Source organism: Benincasa hispida, chromosome 8 (genome assembly GCF_009727055.1).
Source record: "Benincasa hispida cultivar B227 chromosome 8, ASM972705v1, whole genome shotgun sequence".
Taxonomy (NCBI): Eukaryota; Viridiplantae; Streptophyta; class Magnoliopsida; order Cucurbitales; family Cucurbitaceae; genus Benincasa; species Benincasa hispida.
The window spans coordinates 42,379,801-42,398,224 of NC_052356.1; the positions used below are offsets into that span (position 1 = coordinate 42,379,801).

The window sequence follows — 18,424 nt, forward strand, 5'->3', positions numbered from 1 at the left end:
TTTTTCTAGTCTACTTTTCAAAACCGAGATATTATTATTTTTGTAATTTACAAAAAAATTCCTAAAAAGGCCTGGACCGGCATTAGTTGGACTTCTTAAACTAAAGTCGAGCCCAATAGTGACTGATATAGGCTACAACAAGGCCCAACAAGGCCCAAGGTCACTATGGTTTGGATTTCTTGGGCTAATAAGAAAGAATATACTCAAGGCCTCAAGGGTAGACCTCCAACAAAAAGGTATTGAACATCCTCCTTCAAAATCCAGTTCAATAGTAATCATTTATAATTATACTTATTCACTGAAAAAATTGGGTCAAATTTTAAAAATAAAAAATAGAGCTTATAAAATATATAAACTTGTTAATGATTTTGTAGTTTGTATCATCCACTTGACACTCTTTAATCTTTATATCTATGAAAAATATGTAGCTATGTACGACTAGAAATTAAAGACAAAATAATTAAAATTTGATATAGCATCCGCAATTACGAATTTAGAATTTATAAAAAAAAACTATTATAAATAAAATATTAACAAATATGCTCAATTGATAAGTAAGAAACCAACCCAAATCAAACTTATTATATGGAGTGGCATTAATGACAATTGCTCGTGACAAAATCTGGCATTGGAAATGTGGTTAATTAATGTTAATGACAATTTAATTAAGTGTTAATACGCTCGTCTTTATTTAATCATGAACCAGCTTGTTCAAGTTTCAACGACTTTAATTTTTAAAATTCAAAATTTCAAAACTCTACTTTAATACGAGACAAGGGTTAGTTTTTATTATTATTATTATTATTTTTAAAAATCTGGTCTAAAAAGCAAAAGGCAGAAATAAAAAATCCAGTCAAACACGTCAGTCATCTAACAAACGTCACAGACCTCTCCTCGGCGTCCACGTCAAGCGCACGTTAGAACACAGCACAAAATTTCACTGTTCATTCACACAACAACACACAAACACACACACACAAGTCCCCATCAAGAAAATGGCTTCCCATCTCTCTAAAGCACAAATCCCCATTTTCTTCGTCAAACATTTCTCTCTTCTCTTTTCCATTTCTCTCACAGACCTTCAATGGCGAAACCCACAAACCAGCTTCGGATTTTAGCACCTCCTGATCATGATTCTCCTCCCCTTAAACCCCCTTTCAGAGCTCCTTCCTCTGCTTTCATGGCTAACAATCACTCCACACCTTCAAAGCTTGATTCCGCCATAGCTGCTGCTCCTAATCCGTCTCCCTTATCCAGCCACATCCCATTTTCCACACAGAAAACTGGGTTTTCATCTCAAAGATCAATGAATTTGAACCCACCTCCAGCTCTGTCCGTTTCTTCTATGGTGAAATCAAAACCCCATCTCCAAAAAAGTGCTTCTGGCGGGGATGAGAAATTGAGTAAGGTGTGTAAAGAGTTGGGTAGGAAGAAGTTTTTTTATGAGAAGAAGGAAACTAATGATGGGGTTGATGATAAGAGAGGTCTCTGTCTTGTGGTGAAGGAGAAGGAATTGAAAGAGCCTCAAAAAGGGCATGATCTTGTCAGTTTGAAACCAACAGTTTCTTTACTTCGAAAGGGTGGGAGAAGGAGATCCTTTGCTGGTTCACAAGTTGAATTGAGTGATATTTTAGCCAAAAATGGTGTCAAAGTGGTTTCTGTTGATATGCAACCAGCTATGCAGATTCATGCTGTGGATTGTGCAAGAAAGGCTCATGATAGTATGGAGAAGTTCACTTCCAAGACTCTTGCTTTATCTCTCAAGAGGGTAATTAGTTTAAGGGTTATTTATACAATCTGTGCAAGTTTTTGGAATGAATTAGCTAATAATTTCTCTTGTTTGCTTGCTTGCTTGCTTTTGGGTTTGCAGGAATTTGATGGGGTGTATGGTCCGGCTTGGCACTGCATCATAGGAACAAGTTTTGGGTCTTTTGTGACTCATTCAGTTGGTGGTTTCTTATATTTCTCAATGGACCAAAAGCTGTATATTCTATTGTTCAAAACTTCCGTACAAAGAGCTGATTGAAATTGAAGTAGATGTCCAAAACACAGCTGGGAAATCCAATAAATTTGGCATATTAGAGTTTAAGAAAGGTAAAAGAGACCGTCCATCCGAATACTTGTACATTGATTATGATAAGAAACACACCAACAATACAAAATATGTTTTTAGAGATCTCTTACAAGCTGTTTACTGAACGATTTTATTGAAATTATTGAGGTTTAGTGATAGAATAACCCTTACTTTTACAGCTCAAAGACTCAATTCTCTACATATTCTTTTCCAATTTCACTAATCTTCCTGTTCAGATTGCATATACACAATTCCTCCGTTCCCTGCAAAGATTGCAGACAACCATTTCATTGAATGAAACATCTTCAAGTTCATGTCAGCGATCTTAGTCTAATATGTTTTTCACTCAAATGATCTGTGATTCATCATTGGCAAAGGACGTTTAACAAGATTATGCATTTTATCTTCTTGATCTGAGAATTTTTTACAATGTAGCATGTTAGGTCTGGACAATTGGAAAGGACAAGGAGAGAGGTCTTTAACCCCACACTCCTTTTTTCCAACTTTCTATGTTATAAAGTTTTTTTCTTCAGCTGGTCATATGAGTTATTACTTTGCTGAAAATGATAGTGGGCAGGCCCACAGCTTTTATGTTTGATATTGGATGCATATTCTTCTTTGACCAATACATGTGCATTCTTATTTAGAGCTCCTTATTTTGAAGATTGGACTATTGATTTTTGGCTATTTCTGGAAGTTGGAAAAAAGTACCTCTTAGTTTTGCATTGTTATTTAATTTGGTGGGAGGTTGGGACCCTTGGGTTGGTTGTGTCCCTAATCAATATTTGGTTTCTTTTATTCAAAATATGATGGCCAAGGACAAAAGTGACTAAGCATTGTTAGTTGAAATTTCTTCTTGCTAGAACAATTAATGACAAAGGAAACGATATCTATCTGCATTAAAAAAGATTGGCCTCTTCCCCCTCCAAGTTTCCAATTAATAAATGGGATGATACCAATCAAAAATTCCTTGCACATTGCTGTCACTTCAATAAACTCGAAAAGACATTTAGGGGAGGGGATTATGAGTTTAAAAAAAGAAAAAAAAATCTTGCATCATACAACACTAACATTTGTCCCATTGTAAATGGAATGAAAGCTAACCAAACGCCTTGCCTTTCTGGTTACCCTTGAGGTTCTATCATTGATCCAGCTATGCCCTCAAAAAGAAGGAATACTGGCCTTTTTCTTTCCCTTGTTCTTTGGCTTTTTGATGTGTAAATCCAAAAGCATTTTCTTGAACACCATTTCCACTCTTCTGAATTTGATGGGTCATCATGAGAGAAACAAACAAACAAAAAGAAAAAAAGAAAAAAGGAAAAAAGGAAAAAAGAAAGGCCTTCTACACCCATCTCTGACAGCCAAGTATTTTTTTAGCTCTGTACCTGAAAATTGAAAATTAAAAGTCATTGTACCCTGAGTTTGTTGAGCTTTCAAAAGCATTAGGGAAAACAACTGAAGAAAAAATGGAAAACTAGTCTCTTACTGCTATGGAAGAAGTTAGCAGCTACAGTGCTTCACGAAGCTTTATATCTGTATTCAGCATGTCATACAACACTATGTACATCCTAGAAAGAAAAGAAACTGCAACGAAAAAAAACATCCACCTAAAAATCAAGCTCTCTGTAGTTGAAACCTAACTATAATAACTGAGTAATTTACCAATATGGGAAGTTAAGAATCACTGTTCTCGTCAACAAGGTTTTGAAGTTTGCCTAATTTGTGAGAAATATCAGCTAAAATTACTTTTCCTTCATGCTTGGAGAATTCACCATCTGCTTCGAGTGCTCTCACGATCTCGTTAAGATGAGAGAGCTGTTGGGTCAGTGCAGAAGTTCTTCCCTTTCCTGCCATTTTAGAAACAGAAATCAAACTTCTCCTAGAAAGTTTCATGTCCATTGTTGATATAACACAATACCTGTATCTTCATCTACTTGATTGACACTGCCAGAGCTTGATTGCAGGGAAGAAACTGCACCATCTGAGGATAAGTTTTTCTTCTTTGCCTTTTTCAAGCGGCCTAGAAGATATGTTTTTTCTCCTTTAAAGTTTGTCAGTGGTTCAGTTTGGTCCTCTCCTTCAGCCTTCCCTAGGGAGAATGGCAAAGCTATCTCATGATTGTTTGTACTTTCTTCTTTGCTATTCCCTCCTGCAATCTTCAACGGGGATGGTATACTCGTCACGTCAAAATTGTTAAAATTTTCCCTGCTGTTTTCTCTCCCGGTGAAACTAAAAGGTGTACTACATTCAGATTTCTCATCGGAAGATAAACAGGATTGTGACTTGAATTCTTGGTAATCTTCATCAGATATCTCATCTTCAGACATCTTAAGACAACCTTCTTCAAGATATCCGTATTTTTCCCTGTAGGCGTCAAGTTCAGCTTCCAAGACCTTGATTTCTTCCTCTCTCTTAGCAAGCAAATCATTTGTAGCTTGTAAGGCTTCCTGATCATACTCTGCCTGTTCTTCCATCATTCTTTGGTACTGTAAAGCTTCCATCTGAACTGCCGCCTTTTCGGCTTGTAAGCGAGTAATCATGGCCATTGCATTGTTCGCTGCCACGGCCGAAGCGCTTCTTTCTTCATCCAGTTCCATATACAACTCCATGAGTGATTTTCGATCTATCCGAACTTGTCTTTTCAAGCAATTCAAAATGGAATCATTGTCTCCTGGCCCCATCATATCTGCTTCACAAGTCTCCGCTGATGGTTCTGTTCTTTCAAGTGGTGATTTTCTAGAGATCCTAATAGCCCACCTGGGACTGTTATTAGCAGAATCTGTAAGTGGAATACCAAAAAATTTGTTTCCTTTACCAAAGACGGGGGTCCTTGAACTTTCATGCACATCCTCTGGTTCAGGTAACAATGGCACTTTAACAGCTTTCATATCCTCCTTAACTGCACACCCATCAAATCCAGATACTAAAATTATTCACAGACAAACCAAATGAAAGGATGTTGTAGAGAAAGAAAGAAAAATTGGACTTACATTGATGAGCATCAAGATTTCTTCCATGTAAACCTTCGTCATCTTCAACAAACTCCGATTCACTATCTGACAACAATTTGAGTTCGGTATAACGAATGTGCGGCAATTCCAAGCTAGTTTTATCGTCGTGTCTGAAAGCGGGCGTAAACGAAGCTCGTGGTGAAGGAGCAGGAGCTTGTGAAAAGGTACTCCCATTTTTCCCTTTTGAATTGGAGGATTTAACTTTTAATGGCTCCCCACAACATGAACAACAATAATTACCACCAACCCCTTTCTCCATTTGCAGGCCTTCATCTTTCTTCCCCACAGGAGGCAAGCTCACAACTTGACGATTATCATCCTCAACAAAACATTCAAGATCCTTATGCAATATTCCAACGAGCGATTTGTAGGTATTACAATCGGATTCCTTTTCGGTCGCGAAAGAGAGAAGACAAACCTCACACATCTTCCGAATGTCGGAGAGTTTCTTGTGGTTATGACAATATGCAAGAGATGAAATATCCTTCTTGTGTCCTTCACATATGGAATTGTTGTAATAGAAATCTGCATTTTTGTTAACTAAAATATGGTCGATTCTCGTGCAGAACAAACAAGGAACTCGCAATTCGAAGAACTTGGCGAATTCGTTGGCCAAAAATGCAACAAACCCATCAATGAAAAGCAAAATTATGAGAACCCATTCAAGAACTGCACACACTACAAAATGTGGAAACTTTCCCAGCTCTTGTTCTACAAAACGGGTGAATGAACGTTTCGTCGCCATTTTCTTTCCCTTTCTAGTTTCTTTTCCCCAAAAAAAATTTAAAAAAAAAAAAAAAGAAAAAAAAAATTCTAACCCAACCCCTGTTTTGGAATAAGGAAAGTTAAAGAAAAAGGAATGATTTTTTTTTTCTAAAAAAATTCTGGAATTGTTTTATGAAGATGAAAAGATCATGACCTTGGTGGGATGGACCAGACCTAGATCATGATCTTTTTTTTTTTTTTTTGGTTCTTTTTTTCTTTTTCTTTTTTCTTTTTCCCTTCCCCCGTCTTGTTTGTGTTCCCGAAGAAAGGCGACAAAGCAAGAGGTTATGAGGTAAATTAGGGGAATGAGACTTATTAGGATTTATTTGCGATATTTTAGGAGGCAATTGAGGTTGTCTTTGATGACCATTTACCTGAAATAACGGTCATTCCTCCACTTCCCAACCAACCAACTTGGAAACATCATATCATCTCAGATTACAATTTTGACCACTTTTCCATTTATCTTTTTAAAAATAAAATTATAATATTTACTACATCCTTTGAATGGAAAGATGATCTGTATAATATGAGTGATTAAACTTAATTTAAAAATTAATCAAGACATGGTTCACATTATAATGTGGTTAGTTTGACATAACTAGATAGTATAATTCTTGTACTAAAGAATAAAAAATCCAATTCTTCTCAAATTTTATTGATATTCAAGTGTCTATGCAATAACATAAATGAAAATAAATGTTAATATAAACATAGCTTTACTCATTTCTTTGATGCAGAAGGTTTAAAGTCTCATACTCTACATTTATTTATCTCAAAAAAAAAACATAAATATATGTATATAAACGGAAATAAATAAGAGTAATTATAGACCACTATAATTTCTACTTAATTCTTTGTTATATTGTTCGATTTTTTTAATATGTAAGATAACCAAGAATAATTAAAAGCTCAACTAACTAAATTTAAATGAACTGTTCATTTAATAAAGGAATTTTCATTTTGAGCAAATTACAAAATTATGGAGTCAAAATTTGCTAGTGGGGCCAACAGAGAATCGTAATTCCCAACAGTCATTTTATTAAGGATTATCATTGTCAAAATTTGCCAACACCTCAAACGCTACAAGTTCTTCGTCACTTTCTTAAGGATTATAATTGTCATAAATTTATAAATAGTTGTGGTAAATGGATAATTATTTTAAATCGGATTGACCATTTAGTAGAGAATCGTAATTCCCAATAGTCATTTTGTTGAAGTATTATATTGGAAACTTTAACTTGCAAGCATATAAATAAATAAAACAAATCTCTCCTTTGAATTGCACTGAATGACAACTTCGAATACAAAATTCACAAGTCTAAATAAGCAAAAATGGGAGATTACTGTCCCACATATTTTGATAAATATATTTACAGAGTAAACTGTATAACAAATGAGCCTAATACTTCTGCCAAAATGAGCATAGCTCAAATGGTAATTGGCATGACCTTCCTCCTAGAAGTCAAGAGTTCGATCTTCTATCCGCACAATTGTACTAAAACTTTCAATATCTGTACAGGCTCTAGCTCGTGGATAGAATGTTTGCAAACATGTACGGAGACATGCATCCCTTAACCTGGAACAAAATTGCACAGAAAGGAAAGAATTAAAACTTAAAACAACAAATTAACACCATCATTGGCCAAACGAAAACAATTCTGGGGATAAAAAGTTTTCTTTCACTTCTAGCATCATAGTCTAGTCTCCACATTTAGGCCGGTCTAGAATGACTTTCGTGTTTAAAAAATGTTTCCAAGTGCAGAAACAAAGTGTTTTTGAGCAGTTCGAAAAACTCTCCATTATGAGCCGGATGGGGGGCTAAAAGCAAAAGAATGACACCATCTAATAGTAGACATGAAAAATTATGTAACTCTCAAAAGGATCTATTACCTGCAGCAAACAACAAGGAATTTGAATAAAACCCTGCAAAAGAAGGTCAACTTTTTCCAAAGTGCCATGGGGGACAGGTGTGATAACATATAGCAGACCTTTAAGTGTATCAATGCCTCTAACAATTCCTGTTCCACAAGATATTAGTTAGAGCATTAAACTAAACTAAACTATACATGGTGTTCTTAGGAAATGACTTTAAGGCCTAAAACAAGCAGATAACTCAAAAATAAGGATGACACAATGTAATAGACGTAACGTACCAAGACCAACACACCATGGTGGATTTTCAGAGTGTTTGGAGCATATAGCCAAGCCAACGATTGTTGCATTCAGACTATAGAAGATCTGATCACCTGGGACCTAAGTAGATAAATGAAGAGAAAATAAATACAGATACGTTGCAGGGCTGATGGTTTGGTAAGAGAGGTGCAACATCTAAATTAGTGATAGATATTGCTGATGTGTTGAAACTCAATGGTAGGAAGATTGAAAGGGAAAAAGATAGAAAATTGGTGAGTTATGATTTTTGCACCAACCTGACAGTGCAAGTGTCTAATCTTAATGCTTGATATTGGAACTTGGTAAGGAGGGTGAGATGCCAGTGCATTTGCAAGCTCTTTAATTGTGGTAATATTGCAATCTCCGGCGAAGCACCGTCTAAAATAAGCCATTAAACGCAAATCGCGCATAAGACTTGCATCCTTTTGCACTAGTATCCTAACATCATGAAGGAAGAGATGGAAGAAATATTATACTTTCAAGTACATTGTCTGAAACCAAATGTCTTTGTGAAAGAACACAAGTTTAAGTGCAACAACATGACAATAACTTTATGACTTTGTTCAAGATAATTTAAGCAACAGCCAACCACAAATACAATAGAAAATACAATCAGTAGTTACTAAAAGAATGGATGTGAGAATATAAAAGTGGTAATAAAAGTAACACCACCAACACTATTGAAAGCCATTCAGTGAAAAGAGATCCCAGACGGGATAGAAGGAGATATTAAGACATCAGAGAATCACAATGGGGATGAATATGGAAACCAACAATTAAACTGCATAAATATATTCTTTTGAGATTAAGGATTGCAAGAAACTTACGATCTATTAAAAGCATCTTGCCGAGCAGAATGTATTTCTATTAGATTGGTCGTCCCACAATCTTCTTCCTCTTCTAGCCAAAATTCCCCAGCGGGGAGGTTCTTACTCTCAGCAGATATATTTATTTTGACCACATGTGATGGAGCAATGTATTTCAACATATCTACCAATATCTCATAACCAATACCTGGGGAACAGGGTCAACATCAATATGTAGTTTGACCAAGACATCTTTCCAAAGAAATTAAAGCAGGAAAAGTACTTTTTAAGCCATATATAGAACTCAAAAGAGTAGGATACCTTTCACCCAGCCCGGTGTATTTACAATAAGAGGTAATCCAATCTTTGCAAGTTCTTCAGTCTTGTTAAACGAATGATACTCTTTGTGGTAATGGTCGTACAAAGTATTTGCATAACTTAAGTATGCTGTTGGATCTCTTTTTGAGGAATTATCGCCAAAGAAAAAACATCTAAGAGAAGAATAAAAAGAAACACAGTGAGAAAATAGAATTCTTCACCACTTAAGAAAATAGTAAAGGGACGTATGATATAGTAAAATCATCCTTGGTTAAAAATTTAAAGTACATTTTTACTTCAATTTCCGCAGATCCTCAACACAGCACACAGATCATATAGTCCAGGTACGGGCATTCACTAACAGAGATTAAAAGCCAACTTTAAAAGAACGGATACTTGTTTAAAAAAATTGGACTCAACATAATTTACCTTTCTGGCGTCTTTAGACATGGAGTCGACAAATCTGATTTAAAAAATAAGAAGAAAAAATTACTTCAGGTGAGGGAGATTATGATTGGGAAAAAAATTTATTGACTTTCAGTACACGAGAATTTATCAACACAGCAAAGGTCTATAACAAACTTACCCGGGGTTACTCTGTCAACCACAGTGAGGGACAGAAAACCTGGTGGAGTGAACTCGGGCTGTCCAACATCTGAATCCAGGTAAACCACTTTTTTATGCCTGCAAACAAAAATAAAAGAAAACATATTGTGAAAAACATGGCAACTTTGGGAAACAGAGAGGTACCCAAGCAACACATCTACAGTCTTAAATTTTGAAATCATCTATCCTTGAAAGAAGAATAAGATCACCTTTGAAGGAAGACATTGAGAAGGTGGCGTGAGAAAGTACTTTTGCCACAGTTTTTGGCACCACAGATGAGAACAACAGGAGGCGGTGAAGTGGGAGAATCAAAAACTATGGACTCTGCAGCCTCAGACCATTCTTCGGGTATGAAAATATTGGGAGATGAATTTTCAAATTCTAAAAGAGAAGACATGGATGGGGTTTATTGAGTCCACTTGAATCTCTAGCAACTGTAAACAAATTCATCAATTCAGTCTACACACATATATGTACTTGATCAAAAAGTTGGACTCCTGGCCCATTATCATTATATAAGTTTCAGTTTCTCAATTTTGGAGAAGTAGAGTAAAGTATTATCATCAATAAATATAATGAGATGAATTGAAAAGACAAACATGTAGAAGTTATTAAACAACATTTCAATCACTTCACTGCCTTAAACTACTGTTTGGAATCCCTGGATTTGGAAAATCATTCCACTTGTTTGGATGAAAAACAAATAATAAATGAATTTGAAATCAGTTCTAATGTGGAAAATCATTCTATTTTGTTTGTCCATTGTATTTTGCTTTTTTTTTTTAACCAGTAACAACAATTTCTATCTTTTCAAATACATCTTTCAACTTCCTTTTAGAGTCAACTAAACTATATGCGAGCTCTCTTTTGCATTGTTCATCTTCTTAATATTTTTCTCTTTATTTATTGATTTCGATAAGAATAATATGTTTCAATCTGTTTTTTAGCTTTATGTTTCCATTTAGACTGGTTGAACATTGGTTGTATAAGAATTTTTTTTTTAAAAAAAAAAAAAAAAAACTCTCCGGGGGTGAACCGATTAAACCAGCGAAACAAAATAGAAAATCAGTAAAAATAAAAACCTTAGGAATCTGAAAAATGAGCAGCGGCAACGCTATCTCACAAACGCCGCGGGATAGGGGCAGAACTACAAGCAATTTGGATCGCTCGAAGAGGCGAGAGAGAGTGAGAGGGAGAACGCGGTGCGGGGGCAATTTCGTCGGAAGACTGAGACTGCGGCATGCGCGGAGAAGGGTGCAGTGGCTGGCAATAGGAGGGAGGAGGTGGTTGAAGGTGACGGTGGCAACAGGCCAAGGCTACTGGCGGTGGAGCTTCGAAATATTGGACGGCGAACTGGAGACAGAAGCCAATAAGCTGAATATTGAACGCTAAAGAATACTGTTATTGTGGGGTGGGGTGGCTGAGGGTTTTGATCTTTTTTAGAAAGATATATATTTTTTCTAACTTTTTCACTTTTTGGGTTTTGATTGGGCTTGAGGGGCTGGGCGGCTGGGCTTATTAAATTAAAGGGGCAACTAGAAGAATAACCGATTTTAACTTTTTATTTTTACAAATAGTAAATCAACGTTTCATTCCTAAAAATAGTAAAATAAATTAAAAATAAAATATAATGAATTTTTAAAAGTCTAAACTATCCTCGACTATACAAATGAAATTGCAAATGACTTATTAAAAAATATTCATAATTACATTATAATTAAAACAAACATATAGACTATCGATTAGGCAGATTCTAGCATTGCACCGACCTCTTTTCCAACCAACTTGTCGCCATTTTCCTCTCTGAAATTGGCTCCTCCGCCAACAATGGTGCGCTCATGAATAGAATCCCCAAGGCTAGTTAATGCCAACACCTTCCATATGCTCAGATTACATTTTCACAATGGCTCAATAGGAATCACTTTCGAAAGAAGAGATTTTGGGGCTTGAACTCTTGGTCGATGGTCGATTAAGTCGAGCTTTTCATCAATGCACCAATGGATTTGATTGGTTAAGTCAAACCTCTAAATTAGACTTGTCTTCAATTGAATAAAAAATATAATCAGTAAGAAATAAATGAAAACTGAAAAATTGGATAAAATAAAATATATATATATATGAAATTGAAGATAAGATCAAACATGATATTTGGAAAATAAAAATTATATTCAATTTTAGAAAAGGATTATATTCAATCTTTAAAATTCGAAAGTGCATAGAGATAATTTAGGAGAAAATCAGGATTTATGCTAAAAATCTGCAGATAACAAAATTAGTTATAGCGTAATTGAAAATCCAGATGGGGTATTTTAGGGTTAAAGAAAAATTAATTACATTGTAATTCTGATGAGGTTTTGTAGTCATCAAGGATCTTTTGAAAGTTTTTGGCAATACTTCTGATGAAATATTTATGTGACCTATAAATATAGTGTAATTATTCCAAACTATGCCCAACAAATACAATAAACTTAAAAACAAATACACTGCAATTGAAAATCACTTAACCAAATCATCTACATTGCTTTTAACTTACCCAAAATTTTGTAACAATACTTTTTCTTGGTTCTAAACCAAAATATTAGTTTAGAAAGTGAAGGCTGAATTGGTAAAAACTTTATCTAGATAATTGCATTCGTGAAGAAATAAACCGGTTTAGATTGGAATATGAAAATTCCAATTAAAAATCATCAATTGAAATTACTAACCAATCATGGTGTGACGTTGAAATCAATCGTGGAGATCTCATGAATAGAAGAACAAACAAGTTTTCGACAATGGTACATCCTTCCTTGATCGAATCAATCAAGGTGGGTATAAGACCCCCAAGGCAAACAAGTTAATACCAACACCATCTATATGCTTGACCTATCTTTTCACAATGACTCGATAGGAATCACTTTGGAAAGAAGAGACTCTGCGACTTGAACTATTGGTCGTGGTCGATTAAGNCTATCTTTTCACAATGACTCGATAGGAATCACTTTGGAAAGAAGAGACTCTGCGACTTGAACTATTGGTCGTGGTCGATTAAGTCGAGCCTTTCATTCTGCACTAGTGGATTTGATCAGTTAAATCAAGCCTCCAAAGTAGACTTGTCGTTGATTGAGAACAAAAAATAAAATCAATAAGAAAAAGATGAAAATTGAAAAATTAGATAAAACAAAATTTGAAATTGAAGATAGGATCAAATATGATAATTGAAAAAAAAAATTACATTCGATTTTTAAAATTCGAAAAGTGTTGGGAGATAATGTTGGGATTGGTGTCTTTATTCCCGACAGTCTCGTAATTTGTAAATATTATGTACACACATTGTTATTAATAAAATAAGTGTTATTTTATTTGCATTTATTCAAATCGAATAAACTAAGATCCGGGGTTATTTCAAGTAACTTAAGCATGTATGTGAGACATACAAGTGGATCATGCCTTAAGTAATAACCTAAATGGTCTGTAGTATAAGAATAAATGAGGGATACCTTATCCTGGTGACACTATGGATACGGCTTGCTTTGTAGATATTTACAAGTGTGATGCCACATTGTTTAAGCACGGGAATCAGCCCTTAAAGGAGCAATTTATCTACTTATCCCGACGTTGGGGGATGAGTGAATTCCTTTTTGTGTAGTTGTGTTCCCAACTCCCCAATTAGACAAATTCCTAAAATGGTAGGCTTGTTGAGTCAGCGATCTGACCACTCTCACCCATACAAATCAAAGGACCGCCTTCATAGGCAGAAGTTTACAACTCACTCAGGATTCAGGTCATGTTATCTATGGTCATCCAGGTGAAATGTAAGTCTTTATTATAAACAGCGCTATGTAATAAGACTAGACATTTCGTGGTTCGATCTTATGCAAACTCTTTTGTATAGATGTATAGAATACCCTTGCTCCCATATCTCTACATGAATGATCAGATCAGATCATTTATAGCACTTTACAACAATTGTAACATCTACAAAGCAGGTCGTACTCGTAGTGTCACCATAATAAGGTATCAAGTCTTATCCATCTACTAGAGACCATTTAGGTTATCAGTTAAACATGATCCACTCTATGTCTTTACATACATGTTTAAGCTACAAGATAACCTTAGATGTTAGTTTATTGATTTGTGGATTAATGCAACTAAATGTTGAATAAAACATCACATATTTTATTAAATAAATAAGATGTTTGTATAATACAATTACAAACTATAGGACCCTATGATATTTAAGACATCAATCCCAACAATCTCCCACTTGACCTAAAGCTAGTGGAGTGTATCATATAAAAGTCAAACTAATATATAAAGTACACAAAACAATAAACTAGGGCATAACACATCCAGTGCAAATCTTCCACTTACCCTAATCTAAATGTGGCCTTTCCCATAGACTCATACTCTGTAAGTGACCCTCAAACACCTTAGCCGTGAGGGCCTTTGTAAATAGATCAACAACATTGCGCTCTGAATCTATATGCATCATGATTACGTCCCCTCGATGCACAATCTCTCGAATGAGATGATACTTCCGCTTTATATGCTTCCCGCGCTTGTGACTCCTAGGTTCTCTGGAATTAACCACAGCACCACTATTATCACAATAAAGGGTGATGGTTTTGACATGTATGGAACCACTTCTAGATCAGTCAGTAATTTCCTGAGCCATACAACTTCTGTAGCAACATCACAAGCCACTACGTACTCAGTCTCCATGGTAGAGTCAGCAATGCACCTCTGCTTTGTGCTCCTCCAGACTACTGCCCTTCCGTTAAGATTGAACACTGATCCTTATGTGGATTTCCTAGAATCCTTATCAGTCTGGAAATTAGAGTCCGTGTATATTGTAAGGATCAGATCCCTCGAACCATACATGAGCATGTAGTCTCTCGTTCTTCGTAGACACTTGAGGATATTTGTAACGGTGGTTTAGTGATCATATTCTGGATTAGACTTATTACTGGGATATAGTGTATGTCCTAGTTTATTGTATTTTTGTACTTTACTTGTATTGTACATTAGACTCCCTAAGCTTTAGGACAAGTGCGAGATTGTTGGGAATGATATCATAAATCTCCTTGTAATCTCGTAGTTTGTAAACTTCGTATAAACATATTGTTGTTAATAAAATAAGTGTTATTTTATAAGCATATACTCAATCCAATAAACTAAGATCCGAGGTTATTTCATGTAATTTAAACAAGTATGTAGAGACATACAAGTGGCTCATGTTTAGTGGAGTGCGAAGAGTGTAATTGTCGGTCTTTAATGGAGTGCTCGACAGTTAACGGATGTAGAATAATTTAATTAAAAAGTTTAATTAATTATTCAAGAACTATTGGAGCTTCAATCTACAGATTCATGAGGTCCCCTCTGTAGTTCAACATGATTAAATGAGAATCATTTTTGGATTAATTTGAATTGTTCAAATTAATTGAGGGAATTAATTATATGTGATACAATTAATTTAATTTAATTGTATATGATATAATTACTATAATATTTTAATATGATTCAAATATTAATTATATGAATTAGATTCATATAATTAAATTTAATATAAATGGGATTTATAGTAAATGTCATTGATGAGAGATTTAAACCTATAGATTATATTGGATATGATACAATATCAAACCATAGGTTATATATTATATATGATATAACATATAGTAATATATATAGTTAGTTAGTTTTTATATATGTACATATATATTTTATATTGAAATTAATTATTTATTTATTTATTAATTTTAATATTTTGAAATTAAGGGAGAGAAATAACTTTAATCTCCTATTATCTCTCAACTCACGTACTGTGAGTAGGTGGTTGAGATTGGTTTTCTTCTCCTTCTTCGTTTTTAACCGAGAAAGGATGAAAAAAAGTGTTCTCTTGGTGAATGTCAATCATAGTGATCACTTTGTAAAATTCTCTGCATCACAAAATTTCTTCTTTCCTCTAATCTCTTGATTTGTTCTTCCCTCACCAAAATTTCAAGAGCCCATTTGGATTGTTTGTTTTGATCCTGACTATTTTAAAGGAGAAAAACAACGAAGAAGATCGGATCATCAAGAGTAAGGTTTCTTAAATCTTTATTCCCTTCCTTCTTTTATGTTTGTTGCATGTTGTAAATTCTGGTTTTTTGTATAATTTTATTTCTGTAAATTGCATTTTGTAAAAATTGAAAAAATTGGGACGATCCCCTTCTGCTGAGAACCTTCGTCGGTTCCTTCACCACCCAGTCGCCAACCGTTGCTGTTTCGCGCCGTTTAGCTGCCATCGGCCTGCGCGTGACTTCGGCTTCGTTGACAGCCTCCTTTGGTCGCCGGAGTTCGTCGGATTTTGCCATTTGGGGGTAAGATTTTAGCCGTTTGGATTGTTTTGGTTTGATTCTTTAATGCCCAATAAGTTATGGCTTAAATCCTGTGATTTGGGTTTTTTATTGAAGGTTTGAAGCCTTTGAAGCCACTATTCAGTAGCATTAAGGATCAATTTTGGACATTTTGGTAAATATTTAAGATTATAAATATTTTCAAGGATGATTATTGTAACACCCCGATTTATTTTGTAACTATGATTTTTTTTTTTAATGTTAGACTATTTGGATAAATTGGAATATGAGATTTATGTTTTTGGCTGAGCTAAAATATAATTTAATTATTTGGAATTAATTAAGTTTTTATTTTGGCTTGCGTTTGGTGATTCGATTATCCAGGGAGATAATTAAATTTGTTTGTTGGAGTTTTTTTTTAAAGAAAATATATAAGTATATATATATTGAAAGAGGAATAAGGAATTTGGTTTTTAAAAGGAAAAGACAAAAGGTTTAAGTTATTTATATATACATGTGGGAAAGGTAGAAAAAAAATAGATTTTCTTTTCTCTCTCTCTCCTCAAACCGCCGAGGATCCACCCAGCCGGTTCGGGTCGCCCACTTTTACGCGCTGCCATTCACAGATCTGAAGTCGACGTGGGTTTCTGTCGTAGCCGTCTCCTCCGTTTGGTATTCGTATGACAGCGCCGCCCAAGCCGTTCAGCCCGCGCAAACCCGTTTCTACCGCCGCGCCCAACCACAAGTCGACACGCACGATCGTCCTAGCTTCCGATCGGTGCAGCCACTCGTTTCAACCAGCATTGGACTGGATTCCGTCGTCGTTCTGGTCAGTCACCGTTGAATTCGCTGACCGTCACTGCCTATTCTTACAAAATCTTAGAGTTGGGTACGTTGTTGGATGGTTATTCTTTTGGATTGAGAGTTAATTTTGGATTTAATTCATGATCTCAAGTATGCTAAAGAAGTTCTAAGGAGATTTTGTTTTGTGTTTTTACCAAGTTGAGGTAAGTGGTACTATTATCGGTGTCTTTATGCCAGGCGGCCTAAATTAGATTTACAAAGTTAATTAATGGACTTTGGAAGCATGATTTTTTCTTTGTTATATACTTGTTGCATGACAGTCATAAGTATTATGAGTATGTTCGAATTTCTAATAAGTACTAAAATTATGTATGTGATGCACGAATAGACCAATAGTTCAGAGGACCGATGGGTCTAGTTTCATGTTTGACAGTGTGCCTACGGGCCGCTAGACATGCGTGAGTAGACAGGTTCACGTTCATGTTATTTTTCATGTTTGACGGTGTGCCTACGGGTCGCTAGACATGCGTGTGTCGACAGGTTCACGTTCATGTTATTTTTTATGTTTGACGGTATGCCTACGGGCCGCTAGACATGCGTGAGTCGACAGGTTCACGTTCATGTTATTTTCCATGTTTGACGGTGTGCCTACGGGCTGCTAGACATGCGTGAATCGACAGGTTAACGTTCATATTATTTTTCATGTTTGACGGTGTGCCTATGGGTCGTTAAACATGCATGTCAAGGCAAGACAGTACGTCCTTTGGTTTCTTTTCACCATAAAAAATCGATGTAGCTGTATGAGCGACGGGCCATCATTCTCTACTCGTGGATACATAGCCTGATCCCGGTAATGGGATCACTTACTGAGTATTTTATGCTGAACCTTTATCTTTATTTTATTTTTTTTTTAAGTAAGGGCAAGGATACTCGGGCGATTGACAAGAGGAATCTGTGATAGTGCCAAAGGAACTAGAATCGCTTCCGCATTTGAACCTTTATATTTTCTCATGTTTTGATTTTATTGCATTTATGATTTTATTAATTTTTTTTTAATTTATTTCATGTTAAAGGGTACCCGGATCGAACGATTTATGATATTGAGATAATGGCATAACAGTTTCTTATATACTTAAAACAGTTCAAAATCATGTTATTCTATTTTATTTTTACTTTATTTTCCTCAATGCAAATATTTATGCATGCATGCAGTAACGATCCCCTTTTTAGTAGTCCTAGGAGGTGGGGTTGTTACAGTTGGTATCAGAGCCCGTGTTTTGGGTTCTGTAGACTGACTTACTATGTAAGTCTAGGTTGTTCCTTTTGGCCTATAACGGATTCTTCGTTGTCGCTAGTTATCTCCCTTATGAAAAGTATCTAGGATAATGTGCACCCGAGTTAGTAGCATTTATGATTGCATTTGTTGTTGTTTTTTTTTTTTTTTTTGCTAGTAAGGAAAGTAGCTAAGAGGGGGTTGCGGACAACTGTCAGGAAAATGGTTCGTGTTAGTGGAAGAGGCAGTCATAGGGTTACCGGAACGGGGCG

At 35.4% G+C, this 18,424-nt stretch overlaps 3 protein-coding genes across 3 annotated transcripts; 1 reads left to right on the forward strand and 2 right to left on the reverse strand.

Annotated features, from left to right (window-relative positions):
- The first annotated feature begins 985 nt into the window (after nucleotides 1–985).
- On the forward strand, nucleotides 986–2,252 carry LOC120083162. The gene is made up of 2 exons (XM_039038767.1): nucleotides 986–1,768; nucleotides 1,871–2,252. The coding sequence occupies exons 1-2, from the start codon at nucleotides 1,085–1,087 to the stop codon at nucleotides 2,024–2,026; spliced, it is 840 nt and encodes a 279-aa protein (XP_038894695.1). The 5' UTR covers nucleotides 986–1,084; the 3' UTR covers nucleotides 2,027–2,252.
- A 269-nt stretch (nucleotides 2,253–2,521) lies between these two features.
- LOC120083161 (probable myosin-binding protein 5) lies at nucleotides 2,522–6,409 on the reverse strand. Its single transcript, XM_039038766.1, has 3 exons — nucleotides 5,065–6,409; nucleotides 3,993–4,973; nucleotides 2,522–3,921 (listed from the first exon to the last, which is right to left on the reverse strand). Exons 1-3 carry the CDS (start codon nucleotides 5,828–5,830, stop codon nucleotides 3,749–3,751), a joined length of 1,920 nt encoding a protein of 639 aa, XP_038894694.1. The 5' UTR covers nucleotides 5,831–6,409; the 3' UTR covers nucleotides 2,522–3,748.
- A 693-nt stretch (nucleotides 6,410–7,102) lies between these two features.
- LOC120082647 (polynucleotide 5'-hydroxyl-kinase NOL9) lies at nucleotides 7,103–11,190 on the reverse strand. Its single transcript, XM_039037901.1, has 10 exons — nucleotides 10,838–11,190; nucleotides 9,965–10,189; nucleotides 9,736–9,833; nucleotides 9,579–9,612; nucleotides 9,153–9,322; nucleotides 8,853–9,039; nucleotides 8,283–8,463; nucleotides 8,007–8,106; nucleotides 7,744–7,871; nucleotides 7,103–7,429 (listed from the first exon to the last, which is right to left on the reverse strand). The coding sequence occupies exons 2-10, from the start codon at nucleotides 10,150–10,152 to the stop codon at nucleotides 7,376–7,378; spliced, it is 1,140 nt and encodes a 379-aa protein (XP_038893829.1). The 5' UTR covers nucleotides 10,153–10,189; nucleotides 10,838–11,190; the 3' UTR covers nucleotides 7,103–7,375.
- Nucleotides 11,191–18,424: the final 7,234 nt, after the last annotated feature.

What these genes read in the sequence shown, in the direction of transcription:
- LOC120083162 (XM_039038767.1), top strand. Translation starts at nt 1,085, where the DNA reads ATGGCGAAACCCACAAACCAGCTTCGGATTTTAGCACCTCCTGATCAT. An exon ending in TTGCTTTATCTCTCAAGAGG is followed by an intron (nt 1,769 to 1,870) that starts GTAATTAGTTTA and finishes TTGGGTTTGCAG; the next exon opens with GAATTTGATGGGGTGTATGG.
- LOC120083161 (XM_039038766.1), bottom strand. Translation starts at nt 5,830, where the DNA reads ATGGCGACGAAACGTTCATTCACCCGTTTTGTAGAACAAGAGCTGGGA. An exon ending in AAATCTTGATGCTCATCAAT is followed by an intron (nt 4,974 to 5,064) that starts GTAAGTCCAATT and finishes ATGGGTGTGCAG; the next exon opens with TTAAGGAGGATATGAAAGCT. An exon ending in TCAAGTAGATGAAGATACAG is followed by an intron (nt 3,922 to 3,992) that starts GTATTGTGTTAT and finishes CTAAAATGGCAG; the next exon opens with GAAAGGGAAGAACTTCTGCA.
- LOC120082647 (XM_039037901.1), bottom strand. Translation starts at nt 10,152, where the DNA reads ATGTCTTCTCTTTTAGAATTTGAAAATTCATCTCCCAATATTTTCATA. An exon ending in CTCAATGTCTTCCTTCAAAG is followed by an intron (nt 9,834 to 9,964) that starts GTGATCTTATTC and finishes TTTTGTTTGCAG; the next exon opens with GCATAAAAAAGTGGTTTACC. An exon ending in TTCCTTGTTGTTTGCTGCAG is followed by an intron (nt 7,430 to 7,743) that starts GTAATAGATCCT and finishes ATTTTGTTCCAG; the next exon opens with GTTAAGGGATGCATGTCTCC.